Consider the following 13,127-nt stretch of genomic DNA (forward strand, 5'->3'; position numbering starts at 1 on the left):
TGTTTTAACATTATTTTTCAGGAACCACTCGGGATAAATGAGCCTCCACATTTGGTATGTTTAAAAATATCCTTAACTCGTAATTGTTAAATTTGTTTACTAACCCTCATTCTCCCTCTCGGATAACTTAAGTGTGTCTGCCTGGCAGGGTGGCTTATTTGTCCTTGGTACCTGCGTGCAGAAGAACGCCCGTCTTTTTTAGTGGTGGATTTGCCTGGATTTGTCACCGTTCCTTTTGATTTCTTCTTAGAGTTCTGCAGCTCTTACCACTTTGGGGTCATTTTGATCCTTTGCTACTCTGTTTCCTCTTGACCATCCATTTTTCAATATTACATTCTTATTCAGCCCAACATATTATGCTGTTTATGGAGGAATAGACTTACTGTGGAGAAATTGCTGTTGGCACACTTGCTGTGTAAATGTATTTCTAATACCTAGATCAAATATTTCTTAAAAATGCTGGTAGAATTGCCATCCTCCTTCTTTATTTCTGGTGTGTTTATGGTTCGAAGGATTCAACATACTCTGGGCCCAACCTTTTCTTACTACCCGTTGTGGGCTAGAAATAGTACTAATTTAATACTGCTGATAACTCTGTGAGGTCAGTATTAACCCCGCTTGTGGATGGCAAAACTGAGATTCAGAATTAAAATATCATGTCACACTACTAGAAGTAACAAAAGAGATGTTTTCTGGTATCTGACTCCCCTTGACTGAACCACATTTTCAGAGTCCCTTGCATCAAGGACAGACATACCCTGATACATAGGGCATGCACAGTACAGCCATAGAAGAAAGAAGGGATAAAAGAGACATTGCTTCCTCTGGCTCATTTTAAGGAACACGTCAGAAAATACACATGTCAAAAAGCCACGTATACTGATTAATTTTAAATATTTGACATTTGTTATGTTTAAAACCAAAAAAAAACCCAAACCTATTAGCGTTGAGTCAATTGCAACTCATAGCGACCCTATAGGACAGATTAGAACTGCTACTTAGGGTTTCCAAGGAGCAGCTGGTGGATTTGAACTGCGGACTTTTTGGTTAGCAACCGAACGCTTAACCACTGCACCAAAGTATTTTTCTCTCGATGTGTCTGTTTATTATATTCACGTCAGTACTTATATGTTTAAATCAGCTTAGTTTAACCACGTTTCTGTTCACAGTGCTTTCAGGTTTTAGTATTTGCTGATTAGCTCAGGCCTACTGGGGACATTTCCTTTCTGAATATAATTGAGTTGTTGGATTCAGAGGCACTTCCTGCCGGTTGTTTGTTTCACATTTTTCAAACTTCAACTGTGGACTTCTAATGTACTTTTTCGTAGGATCACAATAATGTGAGTAGAATAAGAGTTAAACAGAGATAATCCCAAACTGCATATTTCTGAGTTTTAAGTATAGATAAAAAATCACATTCTTTTAAGTTCTGATCTCCCCCCTCCTACCTCCCGCTTCTTAATATTTACGGACTTCCTTGTTTGGGGCAGATTGCTGGGAGGGTTTTCTTTGTAGTCTTTCCAGTCCAACTTGAAGGGAGAGGAAGCAGCTGAAAATGCACAATGAATCGGCCCCACTTCATTTTTCTGGGTACAGCTCAGCTATTGCTTTGTGAAATAAAAGTTTCTGAGGAGTATATCGTAACTGGAGATTTGGTAACACGTGCAAACAAAGCTTCCTTAGTCTACCCAGTATCAAAGCTCTTGTTATTTCCAATGGACCAAATTTTCAGAACTTCTCTTTCTTCGTACTTAACCGAGAATAAACTAATGGATCTTGGGCAGTGCTCACTTCACTCAGTAACTTGAAAGTATCTTCTCCTTCACAGGTGGCTATGGCAGTCTGATTGGGCAATTTAGATGCTGGGTTCAGTTTCCTTGTTTGAAGAATGAGGAGAATATATCATCTTAGAGTTCAAGTCAAAGAGGGAATTTTTTTATGCTGATGACCTCAGGGAAACCTCAAGTAGCCTAGGAGAGGAGAGGCCAGAAAATACATGTGTCCAGATACTAGTGTATGTCATGGGATTTATGAAAATAAGAATATTGTTATGATTATCTAAACATGTTATAATGAAGTATGTCTATTTGGGACACTTGCTATGGTATCTCCTTTTATTGAAAAGACTGTCTTACCCTGTGGCTGAAGATCACTAAATCTAATTACCCACTCAAAATATACAGGTTTGTTAATAGCCTTCATAATAGCAGGTGGGGTTTTATTTTTCCCCAAACAAACAAAATGGAAATCACCCAGAATGTGGATTCTCTTCATGTTGTCATTCTCTTTCTTAAGTGAGTCCTGCCTGTCAGAAATCTCACCAGACTAAATCTTCTAAAGCGAGTTTAGTTTTCAGTGGAGGGTATAGTCAGGGACCATTCTCTAGGAATTCTGTTCTAAACAACCCCCCTCTTTGACCTAACCAAGTACCTTTCTTTTCCTAGAATCTTTCTCGAGTCCATTGGCAAATATAATTAAAAGGGTGGATGTCTTTTCGTATTGAGCTCCTATTCCTTTTTTACGCATGATTCCAGCCTAGAAAAAAGCAACCAGATAGTCTTGTGTTAGATAATTTGGCCATGTTGATTTTTCAAGTGATCACAGAATCGCTGGCAGTGCTGGTTACTGTTAACTTGTTTGGGGCATAGAGAAATAACCGCTTTGGGCAAATATCCATAAGAATCAAGAACAGTAAGGGAAATGCTATTCTTCATGGCGCTGCAACCAGATCATTTTTGTAGTCTCCAAAAACCGGAAGTAACCTGAAAGAACTATTTAAGTAAAAAAAGCCACCCGTAAGTAATCAGGGAAGGAAAACTATTGTAGAATATGTAATTGATTTGAGAAGTACATAACACTACAGTGTGAGACAGTGTGATGTCATAGAAGAATGGAAACAAACTTTAACAATCAGCGCGTTTGTATGAGGGAAGGCAAAAGGGCTGTTTAGATAGTGAAGAAAGTTTCTCATAGTTATTTTAGTATTGGAATAAATAAAATTATTCAAAATTTTATTCTGCTATTCTGATTCCAATATTGTGGGATAAAAGTGAGCACAGCTTCTATGGTTAGCCAGTAATTATGTTCCCGAGTTTGTAGTTTTGAATTAAAGACCTATCAACCACATTTTATTCATGTAGTTCATGAACAAAAGTCAGAGTAAAAAGGGGCATTTCTGCAAAGATCTTTACCATAAAGTGGTGATAATTTCTGCCTCAAAGTGTAGTTCTAAGGAAGAAGTAAGATGATAAATGTAAAAAAGCACCGTGTAAACCAGTGTTTCAGCCTTTATGTTCCTGCTTCTTATGATTGCATTTGTGGGTGTTGAGAGCCCTGGTGGCACAGTGGTTAAGTGCTTGGCTGCTAATCAAAAGGTTGGCAGTTCAAATCCACCTGCTGCTCCTTGGAAACTCCATGGGGCAGTTCAACTCTGTCCTATAGGGTTGCTATGAGTAGGAATCAACTCAGTGGCAACGAGTTTTTTGTGTGTGTGTGTGTGGTTTAGGGGACAACAGTGGGGCTCGAGCTATGTCACCAGGGTTTGGAGGGATGGATGGAGTTTGAAAACTCATCTCTTGTTCATCTGACTGTTGGTCTAGGTCCTGAGAAGCCTAGCAGAGTTGTTTTGTGCATTTATTCTGCAGCAGTCTGGAAAGGAAGGCAACATAGTGACCTATGCAACTAGCTTCTCCCAGGACTTAATTTTACCAAGGCAGAGAGTGCCTTGAAATAATGTCATTATTATAATTACTAAGCACAGAGTTAAGTTTCTGTATGGGCAATCCTCAGAACATTATTGTGAGAATTACGGTGCCTGGAGGCATTTGTGAGGTGATCATAATGAGGTGTAACTTTTGTGGGGTTGGTCTAATTTTGGGTGACCTATATACCATGTCTCATTTTGGGGGTAAAAGTAAAATAAATTTGGATCAACAATAAATTCATCTTTTAAATTTGGGCAAATATTTTAACCCATTGACTCAAAAAGATATTTTATGACGTGTTTTATATATATGTGTGTATACATGTGTGTATGTTTTTGTTGAATTTTAATTAATTCTTCCGACTATGAAGACAGACTAAGAACTAGAGGTGGTTACTATATATGCCATCTGAAATATGCTTAATTTGCACTGTCACTTATTTAGGATATAATATTTCATGGCTTCATGGTGAAATATTGAAGTATAAATCTTAAGCTCAGTAATGTAAAATTAATTAGTTCAGCAAATAGGGAACAAAAGTAGTGATCAAGACAGCATGGTCTCTGCTCTCATGTGGCTTTTCCTATTTTCATGTTGCTTCAGCTCAAAAGTACTTGTATGTAGGAGAAATTCCTCTGTGTTTTTGGAGGTTAAAAGGGATTTGCCTTTTGTCCTCATGTTTTATAAACCTTTAAGATAAAAAATACAGTCTGAAAAACTGCTAACCCAAATGTATGTCCTTCTCAAGGAATTTGGGGACAGTCTACCTGAATACGTAGAATTGTTTTTATATAGGGAATTATTCCAGAGGTCAGTTTCATTTTGGACTCCTTTCTCTTGCTATCTTTTGTATAGAGCAGAAGGACCGTGATAGAAACTTGCTGGGTCAGACCTCACTGCTTGAAAACTCCACACACAGCATGGTTGCACAATAGGAAGTCACATTTTACAACTCACAGTGGGTCGGAGGAATTGGTGCTCTCATCTCCCTGGTTTCGGCTGGTCTTTAATATCAGATGAAGCAGGTCAGAGTAGAATGAGACAGCTAATAAGCAATTCCTCAGAACTTGGAGACCATCAGCCTATAAGAGGACCCTTGGGATAATGACTGGAGGTGAACGTCACATTGTCAAAGAAGCCTTGTTCTTGATGACAGTGAGCCAGAGAAAGGGCGAGGCAGCAGTCAGTTCATCATGTGCGTTCCTAGCAACAGCACGGGCCTGTCGGTGCAGTGTGGACCATGAGCCGTGTGATATCAAGGCTTCAGTATTTGTGAAAGATTTGTAAGGCTGATTAATTTTTGCCATACCTATTGTAGATCCAAGACCCCTATACAAAAAACAAACAAACAAACAAACCCATTGCCATCAAGTTGATTCCGACTCATAGCAACCCTATGGGTCAGAGTAGAACTGCCCCATAGAGTTTCCAAGGAGTGCCTGGTGGACTTGAACTGCCGACCTTTTGGTTAGCAGCTGTAGCACTTAACCACTACGCCACCAGGGTTTCCAAGGCCCCTATAGTTGCAGGTTATCATATATCTGGTCTAAAGGGGATTATAGTTGAGATTTTACAGGTTTTCCTTGACAAAAAGACTAAAGTAGAAACGTGGTTGTATCTAATTGTAAGCTGTACGTTTGAGGTATTCTTACCAGTAGACTGAAGCCTGTAAGCTGAAATACATGACACAGCTGTCTCTTTCTTCACAAAAAATATTCCACTAATCCCATCATTATTATCTTCTCTGCCATCTGCTCCTAGGCTCTCACGGGCACATTCGTGCTCACTTATGGGCACGCATTCGTGCTCTTCCTCTCTTGTATTTACTGTGGATCAGGAAGACTTGGGGAGAGGAAAGACATACCAGTCAGCCTCCATCCGAATCCATACCTCCTTTGTGTTTAGTGCTAAACTGCCTCTTATTTTATGCATGTGGCCTCACCATTGTTGTTGCTAGTGGCTGTCAAGTTGATTCCAACTCATGGTGATCGTATGTGTGCAGAGAACAGCTCCGTAGGTTTTTTAAGGCCATGACCTTTTGGAAGCAGATTACCAGGATGTTCTTGCAAGGCATCTCTGGGTAGGTTCAGTCTGCCGACTTTTCAGCCAGTAGTCAAGCTCTTAACCTTTTGCACCCAGCAACTCCTGGTCTCAACATGTTGTTGTTGGGTGCTGTCCAGTCGAGAATCAATTTTCAAATTATAGTGATCCTTTGTGACAGAACAGAACTACCCCATAGGGTTTTCCAGGCTGTAATCTTTACAGGAGCAGATCGTCAGATTTTTCTCTTGCTGAGATGCTGAACGGGTTCTAACTGCCAGCATTTCAATTAGCAGCCGAGCATTTTACTGTTAGGCCACCAGGGTCTCAACATAGGTGATAATTATGGATGCATTGGACATGGACCACATTTTAGGGAGGAAGGAATTCTGATTTACTCTTATAAGTAGAATTGTTTTCTAGGTCTCTGCTCAGAATTGAGGAGCCCTGGTGGCACAGCAGTTAAGCACTCAGCTGCTAACTGAAAGATCAGTGGTTTGAACCTACTAGCCGCCTCACAGGAGAAAGATGTGGCAGCCTGCTTCTATAAAGATTTACAGCCTTGGGGACCATGGTCTCGGGAGACACCAAATGTAGCTCAATTGGCATAACATAGTTTATAAACAATATGTTCTACATCCTATTTTGGTGAGTATTGTCTGGGGTCGTAAAAACTTGTTAGTGGCCACCTAAGATACTCCACTGGTCCTACCCTATCTGGAGCAAGAGAGAATGAAGAAAACCAAAGACACAAAGGAAAGATAAGTCCAAAGGACTAATGGATCACAACTACCACAACCTCCACCAGACTGAGCCTAGCACAACCGGATGGTGCCCAGCTACCACCACTGACTACTCTGACGGGGATCATAGTAAAGGGTCTCAGACAGAACTGGAGAAAAATACAGAAAAAAATTCTAAAACTCACAAAAAAAGACGACTTACTGGTCTGACAGAGACTGGCAAAACCTTCAGATTATGGCCCCCAGACACCCTTTTAACTCAGTACTAAAGTCACTCCTGAGGTTCACCCTTCAGCCAAAGATTAGGCAGGCCCATAAAACAAAACGAGACTAAATGGGCACACCAGCCCAGGGGCAAGGATGAGAAGGCAGGAGGGGACAGGAAGGCTAGAAATGGGGAACCCAAGGTCGAGAAGGGGAGAGTGTTGACATGCCGTGGGGTTGGCAGCCAGTGTCACAAAACAATATGTATATTGTTGAATGAGAAACCAATTTGCTCTGTAAACCTTCATCTAAAGCACAATAAAAAAAATTTTTTTTAAACCCTACAAACTCTATAGGGAAGCCCTGATGGCCCAGTGGTTAAGAGCTACAACTGCCAGCCAAAAGGTCAGCAGTTCAAATCTACCAGCTCCTCTTTAGAAACCCTGTGGGTCAGTTCCACTCTGTTGGAATTGACTTGAAGGCAAAGGTTTTTTTTTTTTTTTTTTAAACTCTATAGGGAAGTTGTACTCTAACTGCAGGGTTGGTATGAGTCAGAATTGACTCAATGGCAGTAGGTTTGGTGCCCAGAATCTGATGCAAGAGTTGGGTGAAAGTGGTAAATAAATGGTGACATTCCTGGAAACATGTCAGAAAAAAAAAAAGTTTAAAGAGAATGTTACCATCCTTAACACGGATTCTTTGATATTGGGTAAAATATGTCTGTTATTTTGCTGATTTTTTTTTTAAGTGTATGAAACTAAAGGTTTTTATTTGCTTTTGTGACAAAGTCAAACAGTTGTGTTTAATTATCGTTGCGTTGCTGTTCTAGCTCAAAGCATTCGGTGAACCAGGGTTCCAAGGTGGATGTGTAGATTTTACAGAAGAAGTTTCCGACTTGACTTCGTTCACACCATGTTCTTTTAAAGTGCTTCGGGGTTGGTAAGTATGCTTGAATGTTTTCTGCTGTTGTTTAATAACTGGTTTAATTCAGAGAGATTTGAATTGTTTTATATTTTGCACTTGCAATGAGTTTAAATTTTTTTTTTTCTTAATTAAATCATTGGTTAACTGCTAACTAGCCTGTAGTAATGTTGCTGAATTTATATTGTAGGCCGTTGTGTGATACAGAAAACCAGGATGCTGATTCACCAACTTTGCGGGCATTTTGATGCCTTTATTCTCACTGTTCCTCTTAGATTATTTCTCATAAATATTTTGAAGGTTTATGCTGTACGTTTATTAGGTAGCATAAGATAGCATAATAAAATGCTATAAACTATAACTAGTGTTTTTATCCACACAGACATATTACTTCTAAATTTTTAAAAAACTTTTTGTTCATTTGAAATATTTTCTATCCCCCATTTCACGCATGAGGATCCTAGATTCAGAGTTAAATTTCCTGGCATCACACACTGAATTTCAGAACCATTTCTTTGGTGTTTTTGTTTGTTTGTTTTGTTTTGCTTTGAATCATGTGTTCTTCCAACAACAAAAACATACTGGAGCTTTCTTACATATACATGAAGCTATACAGGATTCTCAGGGTGAAAATGTGTTCTTTCTTTGTTTCTAGTATTTACCTAATATCCCACCAGAGTCTACCTGTTCTTCCTTCACGATATCTTGGATTCATCAATTTGCCTCCCTTCTTTGTTGAGCAAGTGGAGACTGGCAGCAACTAATTTTCATTTGAGGAACTTTAAACTCGTCTCCTAGTTAGCCCCTGCTCCTATGTTGTCTTGTTTCCAGTGTTTATCACAAACCAATTATAACCCAATTATTTGTCTTGAAATCCAGTTTAATTCTTAGTGTGCTTTAAATACCACAGTCATTTTCAAATTCTAATCAGATCCTCCTTTTCCAGGCTTTCCCATCAACTAGTCTCATTTTCCAGACTCATTTCAACCAGACCAAAGGCAAGCTCACTATTCAGTAAGAATAGAAATTTTTGTTTCTCCCCAAAAGAACTTTTAATCTCTTCAAACATTTATAATAATGACCACGTTTTTATCTCAGGGTTCTCTACGTGAAGGCACTGAATGAAGGAATGTCTTTAGCTTAAAAGAGATGTCTTCTTATATCAGATTTTAGCTTTATCATTTAGTAGTTGACAGACCTTAGGCAAATTACCACCTTTACGAACCTTAAAATCCTACAAAACTGAACGTATGGTTGTATGTCATCGAATTATTGAGAATTCAGCAAAATAATAGATGTCAAGTACCTAGCCTGGTGCTTGGCACGTGGTAGGCGCTCAGTAAATGATAGTGGTGGCTGTTGTTTTTATGGGTCCTGGGTACTTGCTACTGGTCAGCTCCACAGCTTCCAGCATGATGCTGAGTCTACACTGCCAATGGAATACATTTTGACTGACTGTCTTACTGCTTGTATTTTTAGCTGGCTCCTGTATTACCAAGGGGACATTTCTGATAATCAGTGTGTGTTAGAAGAAGGCCTCTATGCTGACCTTATTTCCTGTGGCTGCCCAACATCTGAAGTCAAATCCCTCAAGCCCATTGACTATGTAAGTACTTTGCTGAGTACATATTTATAAGACTCTGTTCTTGTCCAGTTTGATTGCCACTGATGATAATATAAAGTTGGAAGAAATGATACAAGGGGAAATATCAAGTTTTGAATAATTCATTTGTTGATATTTTATGCCAATAAAATGGAGGTTCACTCGTGAAGTCCAAGCAAAATTACAATGATATTTTCCTTTTACTTTATTTTATTTATTTACTTTTTTAGCATGAGTACAAAACCCAAGAACTAGAGTCGTATGGACCTGGGCTTGAATCTCACTTTGATACTGAAACCAGTTTGAGTGGCACTGGTGAGGTTACTCAGTTTCCTCATCTATAAAAAGTAATAAATTTTATAAGGCCACTGGGATATTAAGTGAGATGATTTTTGTAAAATGCTTGACTCTTGTAAAATGCCTGACACATGGTGACCACTGAATGCGTGTTAGCTATTATCAGCATGATTGTTAGTGCTGTAGCTACTGTCTTAGTCATCTAGTGCTGCTGTAACAGAAATACCACAAGTGGATGGCTTTAACAAAGAGAAATTTATACTCTCACTGTGTAGGAGGCTAAAAGTCCAAATTCAGGGTACCAGCTGTAGGAGGAGGCTTTCTTTCTCCATCAGTTCTGGGGCAAGGTCCTTGTCGTCAATCTTCCCCAGCCTAGGAGCTTCTCAGCACAGGGAAGCCAGGCCCAAAGGATGTGTCATTCTCCTGGCTCTTGTTTCTCGGTGGTATGAGGTCCCCATGTCTCTTTGCTTGCTTCTCTCTTTTATGTATCAGAAGAGATTGGTTTAAGACACAGCCTGATCTTGTAGATTGAGTCCTGCCTTTTTAACATAACTGCCTCTACACGCAGGAAAATTACATCAGATGAAAATACTGGCAGTTATGGACTAGCCAAGTTGACACACATTTTGGGAGGACACAATTCAATCCATAGCAGCTACTTAAGAAAATGATAACTTGATTATCTTATTATTTATTAGATAACAAGTCACAGGACAACCTCTCTGCTCTTCAGGTTTATAATGTTATTTTAAGGCATGAATCACTACTGGTATTGATTTTAAACCTTGTTTTGAGGAACAAGGGCCTTCCTCCCTGGTGTACACAGAACTGTAAGTCACCTTCTACCTGTTGCCATTGAGGCAATTCTAACTCATAGTGACCCTATAGGATGGAGTAGAACTGTCCCCATAGGATTTCCAAGGAGCGGCTGGTGGATTCAAACTGCCAACCTTTTGGTTAGCAGCCATAGCTCTTAACCACTGCGCCACCAGGGCTTCTCAGAAACCTTAGTGGACCACATTTATATAGTAAGTGGTTTCTTCTTTCCAAAAAATATGGTTAGAATTTTTAATGTGAGCAAAAGAGGAACACCACTCTGGGACATCAGTTCTGGGCCCCTGTTCAGTAGAGTCTGTGCAGAGGAAGCAGCGAGGATTTGGGATGTATTTAAGATGTATAGTTGTAATGGTTTCCTAGGGGTATGTTTGGTCAAAGCTGAGATTTACAGAGCTGATCAGAAGGCCTACGTGGTGGTAGGAATGACTCAGACCTTTCAGCGAGAGCAGACTGCCGGGATTACGGCCATACTCAGGACCTTTCATCCTCAACCTGAGTAATGTAGTCTTATTTCATGAGACATTCCTGGATAGAGTATTCTTGGTATCGGGCTAAGAATAGATTCTCGGCTGAGGAACAAGAATAAAAATAAAATTCTTGGTCTCTTTCAGTGGCCCATCAGTCACCAACTTGAAAAGAACAAGTGGCTGTGAATGCTGTCTGTCTGTCTCGGGAAAAGTGGTAAAAAAAAGAATGTGGTCTGGTCAGTCTCTCCAGCCAATGATAAGGTGCAGAGAACACTGGAAAGTCGATGGCATTTATTGGGAAGGAATTTTCTTAGCAATTTTTAATGGTCAAATCAGCAGACAGTTATGTGATATTAACTCTATGAGCAAAATGTGTAGCTCTGAATATGAAAGTACTGTCTTGTCTTAAAAGGATTTTGCAGGATTCCTAATTCAGTGAGTTGAATTTCTAGGGAGGGCATTTTAGAAACATTCAGATTCAAAAATCAATGAGTATTACTATTTTTCTTTGAGAAGTTGCAATTCTTTTATGTTCATGAAGTGTGAAATAATTAAAATTGGGAGTAAAAACATAGAGAAAAAAGAATTGGTCTTACATAAGCTATAATGTGTAATTAGCTGCATGTCCTTGCTTTGATTCTGTGGAATCCATGCAATGTAGGTGAAGGTGCCTCTTGGGAAGGACTTGAGGACTACAGCCTTTTCATTCCATGAGGTAGTTAAAGAGCATACTCACTTTATGTAAAGACAGCACATTAATTTTCTTAATACCTTTCATGGTATGTTTAAGGCTTAGAAAAGTCTTTGTTGAAGATATGTTTAGGTAGAGAGTAGGTTTGCTGTTGAAATGGAAAGAGTGTGAGGTGAGGTTGGGCACCTTCGCAGAGACCCACAGATTGACCATGAAGAGGCTTCACTGAGCAGCATTACCTTGGTAAGGCCAACCATGCCTCACCTTCGAAGCCCCAGAGCCTCAAGTTGATCAGACTTAGGGAGATTGGTACGTGACCAGAAGGTCAGTTTGGTAATTTGTAGGAGGTAGAGGAATGTTATTTTCCAGTGACTGGAAGGCTTGAGAACTCTGCCCTGGAGATCTTTCTAAGCCTGTCTGGAAGAACATGGGAAACTGAGCTTGGTCATAAGAAGGTAATTTGCTGAGCGTGAAATGGGAGTAAAATGAGGTGTAGGTGTTTTGAGAGAAACTTTTCTGGGCTGTCGTTTCGCACAAGAGAGACTCTTTTTCCTACCCTCCAGGGTCCCCATTGTGAACATCCCATAGATTCCGTCCCCTTTCCCTGGACAGGAGCAGACACTCTGCACCTGTTCTGCTTCCCCACTGTGTTCTTAACTTAGGGACCCATGTGGCTTTGTCTATAGATTTCTTACTTCCACTGCCTAGGCCACAGTCCAGTGTGGGTTTGCGAGGAAGTGTTTCTGTATGGTTAAGTTGACTTTACAAATACATGAGCAAATCCTTTTCTTTTTCTTTTATTAGTTAAAACTGCAGAATTCTGAGTGTTGCCTGAAGTTGGCGTTCTCAGAAATGCCCTGATTTTGTGTATAATTGTCATAATGGTATAATATTGAGGAGTCTTAAGACTTCATCTTCCTGCAAGATCTGTATGTTTTCCACTTGGCGGTTTGCTCCAGGCTGACTTCTCTTTGTGTAGACATATGTTTCACTGTAGCTTGTGGAGGTCCCTGGATGCATAATTTGCAGTACTATACTCATTTTACAGGGAAAGGAGAAGAGAACATAGTTCATGCTTCTGCTTCTTAGTGATATGACCTTGGGCAAATCATTTATCTGGGCCACAGTTAACTCATCTGTAAAGAAACTGTTAGAGTAGATATTTTCAAAACTTTTAACAGCCTACAGTTCTGCTGGCAAATAAGTATCCAGGGCATATATCTAATTGGACATAAAAAAAAGCATATCCAGCCTTAGGACTCGTAAGTTCTGAGGGAATGTGATGGTGTCTTAGCTCTTGCAAGCTTATCTGCGTAACAATCCCCAAAATCTCAGTGGCTTACAATAACACATGTTTATTTTTTCCTCACAGTTTGTTTCAGCAACTACGTTAATTGCTTGTTCTCCGCTCCGGGTTGTGCATTGGTTTTAGGTTTTAAAACGCACCAGTTGCCATAACGTCATTTCTGACTCATTTTGACCCCCTGTGTGTCAAAGTAGAACTGTGCTCCATAAGGTTTCAAGGTCTGATATTTCAGAAGCAGATCACCAGGCCTTTCTTCCGAGGTGCCTCTTGGGCGTGAACTGCCAAGCTCTTAGCAGCCAAGCGCCCAGGGACTC

General features: G+C 39.9%; 1 protein-coding gene across 4 annotated transcripts in view; it reads left to right on the forward strand.

Moving 5' to 3' along the window:
- CRYBG3 (crystallin beta-gamma domain containing 3) overlaps positions 1-13,127 on the forward strand; it is a 135,784-nt gene that overhangs the window by 96,860 nt on the left and 25,797 nt on the right. For 3 of the 4 annotated variants that reach the window (XM_049857906.1, XM_049857903.1, XM_049857904.1), the window contains exons 16-18: positions 22-54; positions 7,521-7,630; positions 9,092-9,218. In XM_049857906.1, coding sequence (XP_049713863.1) covers positions 22-54; positions 7,521-7,630; positions 9,092-9,218 — 270 coding nt within the window. Of the gene's footprint in view, positions 1-21; positions 55-7,520; positions 7,631-8,558; positions 8,627-9,091; positions 9,219-13,127 lie in introns of those variants that run through there. The other variant, XM_049857905.1, reaches the window with a different exon arrangement.

This window comes from Elephas maximus, chromosome 18, assembly GCF_024166365.1.
Source record: "Elephas maximus indicus isolate mEleMax1 chromosome 18, mEleMax1 primary haplotype, whole genome shotgun sequence".
NCBI classification, from domain to species: Eukaryota; Metazoa; Chordata; class Mammalia; order Proboscidea; family Elephantidae; genus Elephas; species Elephas maximus.